Genomic DNA, 14260 nt, shown 5'->3' on the forward strand with positions numbered 1-14260 from the left:
TATAACGTAAAATGGCCATAATGATGCTCTAAACAGGGTGGAGGAACCCCATCATTTCTTTGTGCAAATTATATTATTTTACACAAACACGCATTTAAAAGAAATCCGTTATTAGTTGTGGTCAAAACATGCACTCGTTTTCCATATTAATTGAAATAAATGTAAATGGCACATATAGGGCCTGTGTTTCCTTTACAAATATTATTGAGAACATTACATCTTCTACTCTAAAACATAAAATCACTTAAAAGGCTAACACTACTCTAATATCATTTATACTGATGCACATTTGGTTTTTCAGGTTTTTTTTATTTTGAATAAATTTGCAACAATTACAAAAAATGGTCCTACTTTATTTTAGGTGGCCTTAACTAATATGTACTTACACAGGAATTAATAGTTTGTTACAATGTATTAATTGTTTAAATACATGTATTTAATGTGTACTTATGCTTGATTAAATACCTGTATGTAATTACATTTGTAATTAACTTTTGTAATTACATTTGTAAATACACTGTTGACCATCCCTTACACCTTAACCCACCCTTAAACCTACCCATACCACTAAACCTGTACATAACCCAACCTCTATCCCAACTCAAAAGCACCACAAGTGTTCTCAAATACATTTTAAACACAATAAGTACATTGTATTTATTTTTTGTTGATGTAAGTACATAGTAGTTAAGGACACTTAATATAAAGTGGGACCCAAAAAAAATTGGTCACACTTTACAATGAGGTTCATTAGTTAATTTTAATTAATGCATTAGATGAACAACTAATGAACAATGTATTTACTTAGTATTTGTTCATGTTAGTTAACGTTAGTTAATAAAAATACAGTAGTTCATTGTGAGTTCATGTTAACTCATGGTGCATTAACTCATGTTAGCAAGCATGGACTTAAATGTTAATAATGCATTAGTAAATGTTCAATCATGATTAATAAATGCTGCACGAGTGTTGTTCATGATTAATTCATGTAAGTAAATGCATTAACTAATGAACCTTATTGTAAAGTGTTACCAAATTATTTGTTCACATTGTCATTATGGGGCATTGTGTGTAGAATTGTGAGGAAATAAATTAATTTAATCCATTTTGGAATGAGATAACATAAAAAAAGTTTGAAAAAGTGAAGCTCTATGCATGCTTTCCGGATGCACTGTGTATTGGATATACCATGTGTCTTGCTCATTTCTAATATAGCATACTTTTTTTGAGTTTCTAATAATGCATTATGGCATAAAGAACACAATGAGAATAAGCTGAAAAGAACTGCAGAATAAAGATGCCAGCCTTTCAAACACCCTCATGCCAGGAGCTCGTCCATGGAGGCAGTCCACAGGTTCTGGAATGTATTTTTATTATGTTACATATATCTTCTTTGCTCCACATACTGAAGGCTCCAGCAGTGCTGTGCGTGGGTCAAGCATCTGCAGGCTGGTGGAGGCTGTGATCTCCTGAGGGCACTGGAGAGGGCACTGAGGCGCTCTGAGCTGGACACAGTGCTCATCATCCTGGGCTCACGGTCAGATTCAGCCTTTTCATTTCCTTCACATTCACACTCGCCTGTAGACATTCTCCTCAAATAGTTGGAGACTATAATTGGCCGGCGTCTGAGGAGAAATAGTGGCCCGTCTCATCTAGCAGTGTAATAGAGCGAGACAGCAGTGTTCGGGAAGTCAAAACCCTTCTCCACAGAGAAACAGATTTGAAGGGAGCTTCGTGGCGATGTTCGTCTGGAAAAGACAAAAGTGCAATTTGGGAATGTAAAATGTTCAGCAGAGGCAGCCCGCTTACACACACTAGCATTGCGAATCGTGCAATTTAGTCTTTCAGCACTCTCTCGCTTTAAGTCAGATGTTGTAATGGAGTGAGTTCACTTGATTTGAGGCTCCTAACTCTGTATCATAGAATGCCCTTGAAGGAAATTAAAGAGGGAAATACTATAGGAAATAAGGCAGCTGTAAAATCGGTGTACAGTTTGGTGATATTACATCGGAAAAAAAAAAGATGAAAAGGTGAATAAACAATGATCTAAACACATTTATCATATCAATTCTTTAATCACTGCAAATAAATATTAATAATATGCTAGATAGGTAGACTTTAAACATGGTTGCTGGTAGTGCAGTCACAATCAATAGGGTATATGCCGAAGCATGCTAATAGGACTTTTAATTTGCCAGTAATCTGGGTTAAGCGCTTCCGGCGAACTGTATTTAATGCAAAAACCAGCGCGTTTAAAGGGCACCTATGGTAAAAAATCTACTTTTCAAGCTGTTTGGACAGATCTGTGTGTTGGTGTAGTGTATAGACCGTCATACTGGGGTGATATGAACACACCCAGTCCTTTTTTTTCAATTTAACTACAAAAAAAAGGGTCGGCCAATTGGAGCTGTTTTCAAATCGATCGCACCATTACGTAGGTGTGCGATCCCCCAGTCCACCGTATTGATTGACAGCTGCGCGCATAAACATGTTCCGGTAGTCGCGTGTATATGTCAACATGACCAGACATACGCAAAAGCAACCGGGAATAAAAGGTCTGTTCAGTTCGCTAGGATCAGCAATCATCATCAAATGTGATTAAGAGTGAGTTTCACATGTTTAAAGTGTTTTAAAACAGAATATGTGTGTAATTAATTACAGCGATTTACTTCAGCTTTACTTCATCAGCACAGCCGCGTGTCAGAACAATTATAAAAGAAGACGCTTCAATCCCGGTTTGTGGAAGTTAAATCAGGTTTATTTTGTACATTAGCATAACAGATATCCACACAGTACTTGAGGTTAGCCTTAACCAAGCTAAGCGCTCTCTGTCTGTCTGCCTGCCTGTGTGTGTGTGTCATCTGCGGTGTGTGTGTGTGTGTGTGTGTGTGTGTGCACGCGTGCGCGCGTTTACTTTGTAACGATATTGTGTGTGACTCATCAATGCAACTTCACAATACTGATTAGTAAAGGTTAGTTCTTACGGTAGTATTTCTCACAAACGCTACGTAAGACCTTCTTCCTTTAAGTCTGTCTGTTGTCTGACGCAGCTGAGGGAGGAGGCATGTAGAAGCAGTAGGCGGGAAAAACTCGTCTTAAAGGCGCAGTACGACAAAATCACCCCCTGCTGGAAATCAGTATAAAACAGCATCTTGTAAAAGGTATAATGAAAAATCTGATGGGTATTTTGATCTGAAACTTTATATACACATTCTAGAGACGCAAAAGACTTATATTAAATCTGAAAAAAGAGGTAACCTAGGTGCCCTTTAAGGTCTATTTCCTTTAAAAAGCAGCGATCTCCACTGGCTGAGTGATATCCGATATAAAGTGGGTCTCAGATTGTACAAGAAGCACTGCATTAAATTACATTTCCCTGCCATGTCTTTATAATAAGAGCATTTATTTTACCACAGTATATTCAATGGAGCTTCTGCGCTAGCCTGCCGATTCTGACGGGCGCGTGCGAGTAAACAGCTTTTTGTCTCGTTTTACGCTTGAGCAAATAAATAAATGCTAAAGTTTATTTAACTGAATGTATTTTAATGACATTACAACATCGATGCTGTAAAAGGAATCGTAAAAAATTGAAAAAAGTTCAAAATAACAGGTCACCGGTTGTTTATCAGTATGGGAAGAACACTAGCTCGGCATATACCCTATTTAGAATGGAGATGCACCAAATTATTAGCTTCCAAAATTATCGGTTTAAAATTAACTGGCGTTGTTGGACAAAAGAGAGCAAAAGACAAAAATATTAGCCGAAAAGAAGTGGATAGGTAGATTTTGACATAAGGTCTCTGGTTGGTTAATCGTAATCATTTTAAAGTACTCTGCAACAACATACGCGGATTAGGTTTAGTTAGGTAGGAGACATGGCTACTAGGAGGCCTGTCGCAATAATCAATATATCAACTTATCATATAATACATAAACATGACCTCAATTATTTTTGGTAACACAATATATATCACCTATAAAATTTAAATTAGCAACATTTTAGCTGATTGCGCAGCCTATGAGGCCGTTCACACAGAATGCGGTTTTCCTCTCCAACGTGCGACTTCTCTATTGTTTTTCAATGTAAATATGCAGGACGGATATGATTGACTGTTATGCTCACGTCCTGCATCTTTTGAAACACTTTTTTGGACACCTTGTATAGTTGAAAAATCACATGTCTATCCAGTGCGTATAGAAAAACTATAGAAAAGTAGTGTATTGAAAAGGAAATTTGTATTAGAATTAGTGTATTAGTGTACTTCATGCAGGTGAGTGTGCTTGAAACTCATGCTATAGATTGAAACCATGCCGTAACAGTGTTGTGACTGTTATGATCACCAGCAATGTAGCAGCCTTTGTGAAGAATGCTTCCTGTCATTCTAACAAACTACATATCCCATCACGCACTGCAGTCACACACCAGTTCCAGGTCACCTCTTGATTAGACACTCACAACTGAAGCTCGTCATGACTGAGTCCTTCCTTATTTGTGTTTCTGACCCTTTGTTTTGTTTACTGTTTATACTGTTTTGCTGCCTGCCTCGACTTTTCCACCCGTGATTACGATTATATAAACAATTTTATAAACAATTAATCTATTAAATTGTATAAACCCTTAGAAAAACGCTTGATTACTCTGATTACTCTCAAATAAATCTGCATTTGGACCTTCACCTCTGTTGCCACCCAATCAATATAGCAACAGTAAAGTGTGTTACAACACTGTTTTAATATTTAATTCAATATGTTACATGCTGCTAAAACTCCATACAGAATCGCTAGAAATAATTAGTGAGCAAAGCTACTGTTTCTGTCCAATGTGTTCAAATTAAATTGCCTCTGGTGTGAAGTGTGAGAGCTGAAATACTGATAATCTGATGACTGTATATACTGTATTTTTAGCCCTGAGCAGACAGTAGAGGTTATATGTGATTGTTTAGCTCAGCACCCGAAGATCTCAGTTCATATGGTCGCCTACAACTGCAGCAGTCCAGCCGCCATTGTGAGTCTACACTCCCCTTTATTATTAATAAATACACTGAAGCATATTCCTCATCAATGTCTGACTGATGTGTACCGCCTCAGGACACTGTGAAGAAAATGGCCGCAGTTTCCAATGGGAGATATCACCTGTTTTCTGATGCTCTGGTAATATAGCCTGCAATATCTTGTGCTGTGGTGTTTAGTTGCATTAAACTGTAGGGGCCCTATCATACACCTGGCGCAGTGTGGCGCAAGGCGCGGCGCAATAGTCTTTTGCTAGTTTTAGCTTGGCGCAAGAGTCGTTTTGAGGCGTTGCGCTACACTGTTTAAATAGCAAATGCATTAGTTCTCATTTGTGCGCCCATCTGGTCTAAAAAGGAAGGCGTTCTGAGGCGGACCGCTGGCGCATTGCTATTTTGAGAAACTATAATAGATTTTTCATTAGACCAAAACTAACCCGGTCTAAACTCCGGCGCAGAGTTGCGCCTCGCTTACACACTGCTTAATACACACAAGAGAGCAATAGGCAAATATCTTTACAAATGAAAAATGTAAATATTACGGATATATATAGGATATAATAAGAATAGATATAGAATATAAATATAAACGATTAAAATATTACAAAACATATTATTTTCTAGCCTACATAAATATGAAAAACCTCTGCTTTTATGTCTTCTTCATCTCAGGAGGCTTTTTCAGTTCATTCATAACAATTTGCTTTTGTATAATGTTATTATTATTAGCAGTATTATTTATTATATCCATATTTATATTTGTTTTATTAAAAACAAGCTTAGATTTGCCCACCTGTCAGGTTTTAGACCATATGGGGCACAGCATGTGTTTTAGGATATGACTCAGGTTTTTGAGCACATTTTGTTATTATTGTTCATTTATTCGTTTGCTGGAAATTAGAACTGAATTTAGAAATAGTTTTGAAACGAATATTTGCGCTTAACAAACAAAATGATTTATTTATAGACTAATTGATGTCTGTGCGTAAAGGTTTCCCTATCCTTGAGCGAAAGTGAAAGTGATCCATATCTCTCATTCTCACGCAGTAGATGCTCTGTTTAACAGTTTTCTGTTAATAAACTGTTAACTGTTTGCTAGTGAAATGCTCATTTTTTCCACTTAAACTTACTTTGCGTCCTGTAAATAGCGAATGCGCTCTTGGCACGACGCAGCTGGCTCTTAAAGGGAATGGAAGATGAGACTGTAATTGGTTTATTCTCAAAACACACCTATAACTCATTAAGAAAATAAACTCAACCCTTTTAGCCCATGCGCCACGGCGCAAGGCAGATTTCCCGTCCTTAAATTAGCAAAAACGCGTCCTGACACGCCCTGAAAGCATTTGCGCCCTGCGTCTTGCAATCTGCGCATGGACCGTCAAAATAGAGCCCTTGATGTGTTTGGATGTTGTCAGTGTTTGTTGTGACTCCTTTTGTGTGTGTGTGTGTGTGTGTGTGTGTGTGTGTGTGTGTGTGTGTGTGTGTGTGTGTGTGTGTGTGTGTGTGTGATGATTAGGGTGTAGTAGACAGCAGCACTGATGTAGATGTGCTTTGGACGGAGATTAAAGCAGCTCGAGATGCTCTTGCCCACATTCAGAGCATTCAGCAGGGTGGAGATGGAGACACAGCAGCCTCTGTCGACTCACAGGTGATACACACTTAAGTACAGTACACAAAAAACAACTCATATATTTACATTAAGGCTATTTTTAAAATTTACATTTGGATTATATTTCACTTTAAAGAAGATTAATACTATATTAATATGTACTTAGGTCCCACATACACTCCAAAAAATAAAATAAAAAAGATTACTACTGCTAGTTTAAACTACCTGTCTAAAATGAGCTGAAAGAACACAATTCTTGTAATTTCTTTGGCCAATTTATTTGTTTTATGTTCAATCCACTTAAATTTATTAAGTTAACTTAATCGTTTTGTGTTGGTCCAACCTGATTTGGGGATTTGCAGTTCCCAGCATGGTTTGCGTAGGATTGAATTAATAGAGGGAAATGTTGACAATAAAAGTAATCGTACAGTTGAAGTCAGAAAAGTCAATCAAAAAAATAGAATCAGAAAACACTGTGAAGAAGTCCTTGCTCTGTTAAACAGAATCTGTGAAATATTTAAAAAAGAAAAATAATCCAAAGGGGGCGAATAATTCTGACTTCAACATGATGTTATCAGAGTTTAAGGTAAATGAAATGCAAATGTATTTTAGCTTTTATTTGATAAAATCATGTTGGACCAACTCAACTGCATTTAATTATGTAAATATCTTTTTAGGTGGTGCTAAACAAATTTAATGGCGGTAGATCCTGCCCTTAATTAAATTGAGTTCATTCAATGAGTTATTTTTTTGTGTAAGGGCATCAGAAAACCTTATATGTTAAAAGTTAGTGCCAAATAACAACACACTTTAAAAATGAGTTTTTAGCTGACTCAATGGAGCTTTTATAGTAATCTCAACGTACATCCGCCAAACTGACTAAAAATATGAAGTAAAATTTTTAAAAACTGACAATAATGTAGTTGAAATCTGATCAACTGAATAATATTAGTTAAAGTTACATAAAAACATTTGTTTTCATGACTGTTTGTTTCATGACATATTATTTTTACAGTGCATAATACGTGTACAAAAGCATTTGCACTTAAACAAAAAAATATATATGTATTATAGTTTTTTAAATATTTATATCTATAAAAGCATGTATGATTTTTCCATTAAAAACATAGCACTGGTACCAAATTGATTTAAAGAAGAGAAAAATAAACACGTTTATATGAAATTAAAATAATTTCTGCAAAATGTCCCAGTGCATGATGGGACCACCTTGAATAGCTTTTACTCAATTATTTTACTTTTGACACATCTGTCCTCAAAGAATCTTTGTAAGCGTAACAAATAATTTTAGTTCATGCCTTATTTTTTACAAGCTGGAGTTGAGTATTTATACACTACATGTTAGTCTTGCCTGAACTAATTTATTCAGTGCAGAAGTACTTTTTTCCCTCTTTGCAGTATACTTCATCACAGAATAATTTTGATCAATTTGGTTTTATTTTTACTCTTTACACACACAACAGTGAGAAATTTAGGTTTTGAAAATGTTCCCATTAAAGTGAATAACCTTTTTTTAAATTTATATTCTTAGAACGTTCAAAACATTAAACTTTTTTAAGATAGATAGTATTACAATTTTTTTTTTTTACAATATTTGCAACATTTTTTGGGTTATAATAGCGCTATTTAAAACGTTTTCGTAACGTTTCAGTGCCAAGTTACATTAATATTCTCAGAATGCTATTTAAAACATAGTTAGAACATTCCATCCACATAATATTAATGTTCCAAGAAAGTTTCTCTATTGAATTGAGTACTAATGCACTCATTTTTATTTTTGCTCGAACAAAATTCATTCAACAAACACATTTTTACTCTGTTTTTTATGCAGTTGAAGTCAGAATTATTAGCCCCGTTGCATATTGTAACTAGGGATGTGACACTGACAACAGAGGTGCGGATGCACATGCAGGTTTATTAGAATGGTCAGGCAAGCAGTGGTCAATACAGGGGCAAACAGATGTATAAGGGCAATCCAGAGTCATAGTCAAAATAACAGGCAGATGATCACAAGGCAGGCAGCAAACAGGATTAAACAAATAAACAAGGCGAGGATCAAAAACACAGAAAAACAAGACAAAGGATAACAAGACTCAGCAACAGTGTTTGTATTTGAGCAGTACTTATAGTCCAAGCATGAGTCCTAGATGTAAAAGTCTAATCAGAGGAGACTTGGAACAGGTGTGTGCTGCATGACTGAATATGTAGTCCAAAACATTGTGGATTTGTAGTTCATGTGAAAAGGAGTGTTTACCAGCGATCTCAGGTTGTAGATCACTGGTGATTGTGACATACATATTTTTCCTCCAATTTCTGTTTGATGGAGAGCAGATTTAAAAAAAAGAACAAATATTATAGGACATTCTGTTAAAAAAAAAATCCTTGCTCCGTTAAACATCTTTGGGAAATATTTGAAAAAGAAAAAAAAATTCACAGAAGGCAGAATAACTGTACTTCATCTCAGACTCATTTGTAGTATTAAAGGATTAATCATTAATGTTTGTTTTTTTTACGCCAGAAAGACAACACTGTACATGTTTTCAGCCAGTCCTTTTGCTCTTTCTGTCGTCTCCTCTCGCTTCTCAGATCTCCGCAGGATTGTCTGATCTCTCTCTATCTGAGCTCAGTCCTGTGCACTCTGCTCTCAGTGCTCCACTGATCTTCAGCCCCTCAGATCCTGCACAGCAAACCTCCAGTGATTGGCTAAAGAAACACGGCCTCAAGGGTGAGTCTGAAACTTTCTGTCTGTTCAAACCCTGACATGAGGGCATCTAAGAGCCTCCAACAATACACTCAAACTAACATATTTGAGTGTAAAAGACAGGACTTTTATCCATAGGAAATTGATTTAGAATAAAATAGAGTAAAATAAGACAATGGGCAAGATTTAACAAACAGAGCAAATTGGCATGAGAGCACAGTCCTATAAAATGATCTGTTGACATAGCATAAAATAGAAAACACTGGCACAACTGCTCATTTTCAAAAAGAACAGCACAATGCACAAAGAAATACATTTTATTAGGTCACAGACGCACAGAAACAATGATGAGGATAAGCCAATCTAGCAATTTTAGGTTCTAAACATGTTTCCATGTAGTTAAATAAAGTTATTTTTTTAAACAGATTTTTAGATGGTGTATAAAAGGAGACTTCTTATGCAAAAATCTCTTTTATAAGAGGTTTAAACATAGTTTTGTGGCAACAGTGCACTCAGAAATAAAGGTACGGGAGCTGTCACTGGGACAGTACCTTCTCTAAAGGTACATATCTGAACCTTAAGAGGCTATATTGGTACCTTAATGGACCATATTGGTACATTTAAGGTGCATTTGGGTACTAATATGTACCTTTGAAGTACCACTTTGGTCTCTTTAGGTACAAATATGTATCTTTGTATCTTGTATCTTGAAAGGTACTGCCCCAGAGACAGCTCCCGTACCTTTATTTCTGAGAGTGTGTGTTTATATAACCAGTTTCAGGTGGTAGAAAATTACTCTATTTTTAATTACTCTATTTTTATAAGCACTCTTGAATCTGCAGAAACACTTTGATTGACGTTCTCCCTTTGTACGCATTATCAGACGGGGAATCAGACGTCCCGCCCATTAGTAATGATCTCTCCCTCATTAGCATAGACAGCCCTGAGTAAAAAGCAGCCATCCGCCATTAGAGTTTTCGTGTCTGAAGTAAATGTCAGCAACTCTTCTTTTCCAGAATGAATCGTGATTTTGAGGGGCTAAATATGCCGAAAACTATGCACACGCCCCAAGTGTCGAAAATTTACGTTTGTTATAGGTTTCGGAAGTGGGCATGGCAAAAGGACTCGACAGCGCCACCTATGCATTTTTGACGGACTGGCCCCAGAGCTATGATTCACGCGCAAGCACGAAAATTGGCACACACCTCAAACATGCCAACACCTACAAAAAAGTCTCTTGTAGCAAAATCTCAAACCCAACAGCAAGTTGGATATTTTTAACTTCCTGCGCCGAAAAAGTGCTGTTTTTGCTGTCCTCTCAAACTTTGATGATTTTTTATAATAACTTAATTCAAAATGGTTTCAGTCATGTTCTCAGAACATTATATGTAATGTTATTAGAACTTTCCATTTACAATATATTAATCTTATAGGAATTTTTTTTCTATCAACTCTGAGAGAACATTCATTTACAATAACATCCTAAAGCATGCACTATAAAAGCCAACAGTCAACTTTATCAAATGAAATAAGTGTAGTTAACTCAAAATGGACTGAAAGTTAATTCTACTCATTTAAAAAGAATTTTGAACTCAGTGTTTAGGGGAATGAGTTAGTTAAATATCTCTTTACTTGAACTCAAATGGAGTAAGTTCACAGTATTCATATAGATTAGTTTTTTTAACTCAAATGGTTTGTAGCAATTGGTTTCCTCAGGCGGTTTGAGTTGCCTTAACTTATTGGGTTTTTCAGTACTCAGTTGATTTGAGCTCTCTTCATTTATTGGGTTTATTTGTTTTGAACTTAAATGGTTTGTTGCAATCGGTTTCCTCAAATGGTTTGAGTTACCTTAACTTTTTGGGTTTTACCTGTGTACCTGCCAACATTTGCCTTCAAAACTCTGCAAAGAGTGCCGCATAACTACCTAAAGTGGCTCACATTTGTATGCCATATGGGACAGTTGCAGAATCAGTGTTAAATAACAGCATAAATACACTTCTCTCCAACATTTTGGCATTTAAAAGGACTAAAACAAATGCATATGCAAAAAAACAAGTTCACAGTGTCCAAGCCTTTCAGCCTGCGTGTCTCCTGTAAACCCTGACGGCAGTGTTTTTAAAGCCAAAGAGGGTTTGTGCTGATGCAAGCGGTGAGTAAATCTGGCCCTTAATGTTGGCTTCTGAAATCAAACTCAGTTGAAGATGCTTTCTAAATAATCAGCAATGCAGCAAACTAAACCCCTAGATCTGACAATCTTGCATGTTTGTGCATGTGTGGCTTTGATTGTGCATCTGCTAATGGCTCATGTTGTGTCCGCCCATGCAGCTCAGAGGCTGGATCTGTATCAGCTGCTGGCCAGAAACGCATATTCTCCACATGAGACGTTTGTGGCGGTGTTGGGAAAGACCGTTTCCTCTACAGTGCATGAGGTGAGGAGTGTGTCAGGGATTCTGTGACTGCAGGTACATCTGGTGTCCAATGCCATCATTTATTAACTTTATTTGAGCTTTTTATAAAAAAAAAAAAAATAGCTAGCTCTCTGCAACTCTCACATGGTCGCCCACTGAAGCTAAGCAGGGCTGCGCCCGGTCAGTACCTGGATGGGAGACCACTTGGGAAAGCTAGGTTGCTGCCGGAAGTGGTGTTAGTGAGGCCAGCAGGGGGCGCCCAACCTGCGGTCTGTGTGGGTCCTAATGCCCCAGTATAGAGACGGGGACTCTATACTGCTCAGTGAGCGCCGTCTTTCGGATGAGACGTTAAACCGAGGTCCCGACTCTCTGTGGTCGTTAAAAATCCCAGGATGTCCTTCGAAAAAGAGTAGGGGTTTAACCCCGGCATCCTGGCCAAATCTGCCCACTGGCCTCTGTCCATCATGGCCTCCTAACCCTCCCCATATCATGATTGGCTTCATCACTCTGTCTCCTCTCTACCATTCAGCTGGTGTGTGGTGTGCGGTCTGGCGCAATATGGCTGCCGTCGCGTCATCCAGGTGGATGCTGCACACTGGTGGTGGATGAGGAGATTCCCCCCCCATTGTGTAAAGCGCTTTGAGTGCCCAGAAAAGCGCTATATAAATGTAACGAATTATTATTATTATTATTATTAAATGGTTTGAATTTTTTATTATTTATAAAACATGTTACTTACTATTCCCAAGATCTCAAGAGGGTACATGCCATGACAACACAGTATTTTCTGCAAAAATGTGTCTGTAAAAATTAGGTGCGGATAATTAGATTGCTGGGTCTGACACATTTGTTTCTTTAGCACAGAGAACCCGCAGAGTCTTAAAAGCATTGAAGAAGTCTTACATTTGATAATCTTAAATTAAGGCCTTAATAGCTTTGAATTTGATATACAAAGTCTTGGATTTCATTACAAAGATCTGATTTTATTTATTTATTTTTGCCTTTCCTAGGATTAAAGTTCATACCAAGTTAACTGTTACTAATGTAGGCTAATTTAAAAATTCATTTAGCGTAACAATGAGTGCATCTAGCGCCTTACATCATAGCAGAAAGTGTGTCGCCAAATAGCTTACTATGTTGAGGGAGAAGCGCACAAGTATTTTCAACGCTCCAACTACTTAAAAACACAGAAGCTGTGCACAATTTCATCGCATGTGTTTTCTGCACAGTCTTTCACTGACACTTACAGCAGAAGCTCCTATTTCACTGCGATTGAGAGAATGAAAGTCAATCTCTATCTCTCTCTCTCTCTCACTGTGGCCCATTTGACCTGCTGCCGTGACTTTTCCTCTCCTCTCGGCTGTTACAGCCATACTTCTGGATAGATGTCTGCATTCCTGCGGGACCCGACCAGATTTCTTGCGTGGCGGGAATACATTTCAGAATAAAGCACAGGAGTGGTTGGAAAATCGCTCCCGAGCGAGCAAGCGCGTGTGTGTGTGTGTGTATATGTGTGAGTGTTTATGTGTGTGAATGAGAGAGAGCGTATTGCTGTGTGTCGCTTGCTTAGTGCTTTGTTTTTATGTGTGTGTGTGTTTATATAGACAGCTCCCCCAATATAAAACTGTGTATGCATCGTGATGCACAGAGATATCGAATTGAACTGAATAGATGGCAAGATAATTGTAACCGAACCAAACCGTGAGACCAGTGTAGGTTCACACCTCTAATTTCTACATTAGAAGCATTGTCAACACAGCCAAGGAACATCCTATCTTACTGTGGCTCAACACCAACTCTACGGCAAACGCGTTGAGAAAAAGCCACAAGCAGAAGTTGACAGGACTTGAGAGTCTGGGCGAAAAAAATTGCAGCCAAGGCAGCAGACCAGGGGCCTTATGTACGAAGACTTGCGTGGAAATCTTACTAAAACATTGCGTACGCACAAAGCTGTAAATGTGCGTACGCAGAAAAAAATTCAGATGTATGAAACACTGCGTACACCGAATCTCACGCATATTCTTTTGTACATCAGAATGAATGTGAAACTGAGCGCAACATGCACGAGCGCAAAACCCCTCCCTGCCTCCTCCCCCGTATGAATATGCTAATGACTATGCTAATGGAAAAATCCCAACGAAAAAGCAACGGCAAAAGCAAGCAAAAAGAGAAACTTTGAACAGAATGTGAATTGGAGGTGCTGCTTTCGGAGGTAGACCGGAGAAAAGCGGTGTTATTTGCAAGTTTGTTCTCCGGAATTAACAACAAAAGAAAAAAATAGAGTGGTAGAGTTTAGCTGATGCGGTTAACACAGTTGGGTCTGAACATCGCACTGAGTGCATTAAAAAAAAGAAATAGTGAGATTTATATCTGTAAAATGTTGCAGTACTATTAGCAGTCTCAGTGGCGCACCTTGTAAAACGCATGTGATCTTGAATTGACATGTTCGAGCATGAACTCGGCTCGAATCCAGCGTCTGATGAACTCTTTCTTCTTTTTTTCCCCGCTACATATCAGA

General features: G+C 37.7%; 1 protein-coding gene across 8 annotated transcripts in view; it reads left to right on the forward strand.

Annotated features, from left to right (window-relative positions):
* Nucleotides 1–14260, forward strand: part of vwa3a (von Willebrand factor A domain containing 3A) — a 72787-nt gene that overhangs the window by 16746 nt on the left and 41781 nt on the right. For all 8 annotated transcript variants that reach the window (XM_087245269.1, XM_087245272.1, XM_087245270.1 and 5 more), the window contains exons 7-12: nt 1412–1537; nt 4906–5005; nt 5089–5151; nt 6523–6654; nt 9220–9358; nt 11660–11763. In XM_087245269.1, coding sequence (XP_087101395.1) covers nt 1412–1537; nt 4906–5005; nt 5089–5151; nt 6523–6654; nt 9220–9358; nt 11660–11763 — 664 coding nt within the window. The remainder of the gene's footprint in view (nt 1–1411; nt 1538–4905; nt 5006–5088; nt 5152–6522; nt 6655–9219; nt 9359–11659; nt 11764–14260) is intronic.

Source organism: Danio rerio, chromosome 3 (genome assembly GCF_052040795.2).
Source record: "Danio rerio strain M-AB ecotype USA chromosome 3, GRCz13ab, whole genome shotgun sequence".
Taxonomy (NCBI): Eukaryota; Metazoa; Chordata; class Actinopteri; order Cypriniformes; family Danionidae; genus Danio; species Danio rerio.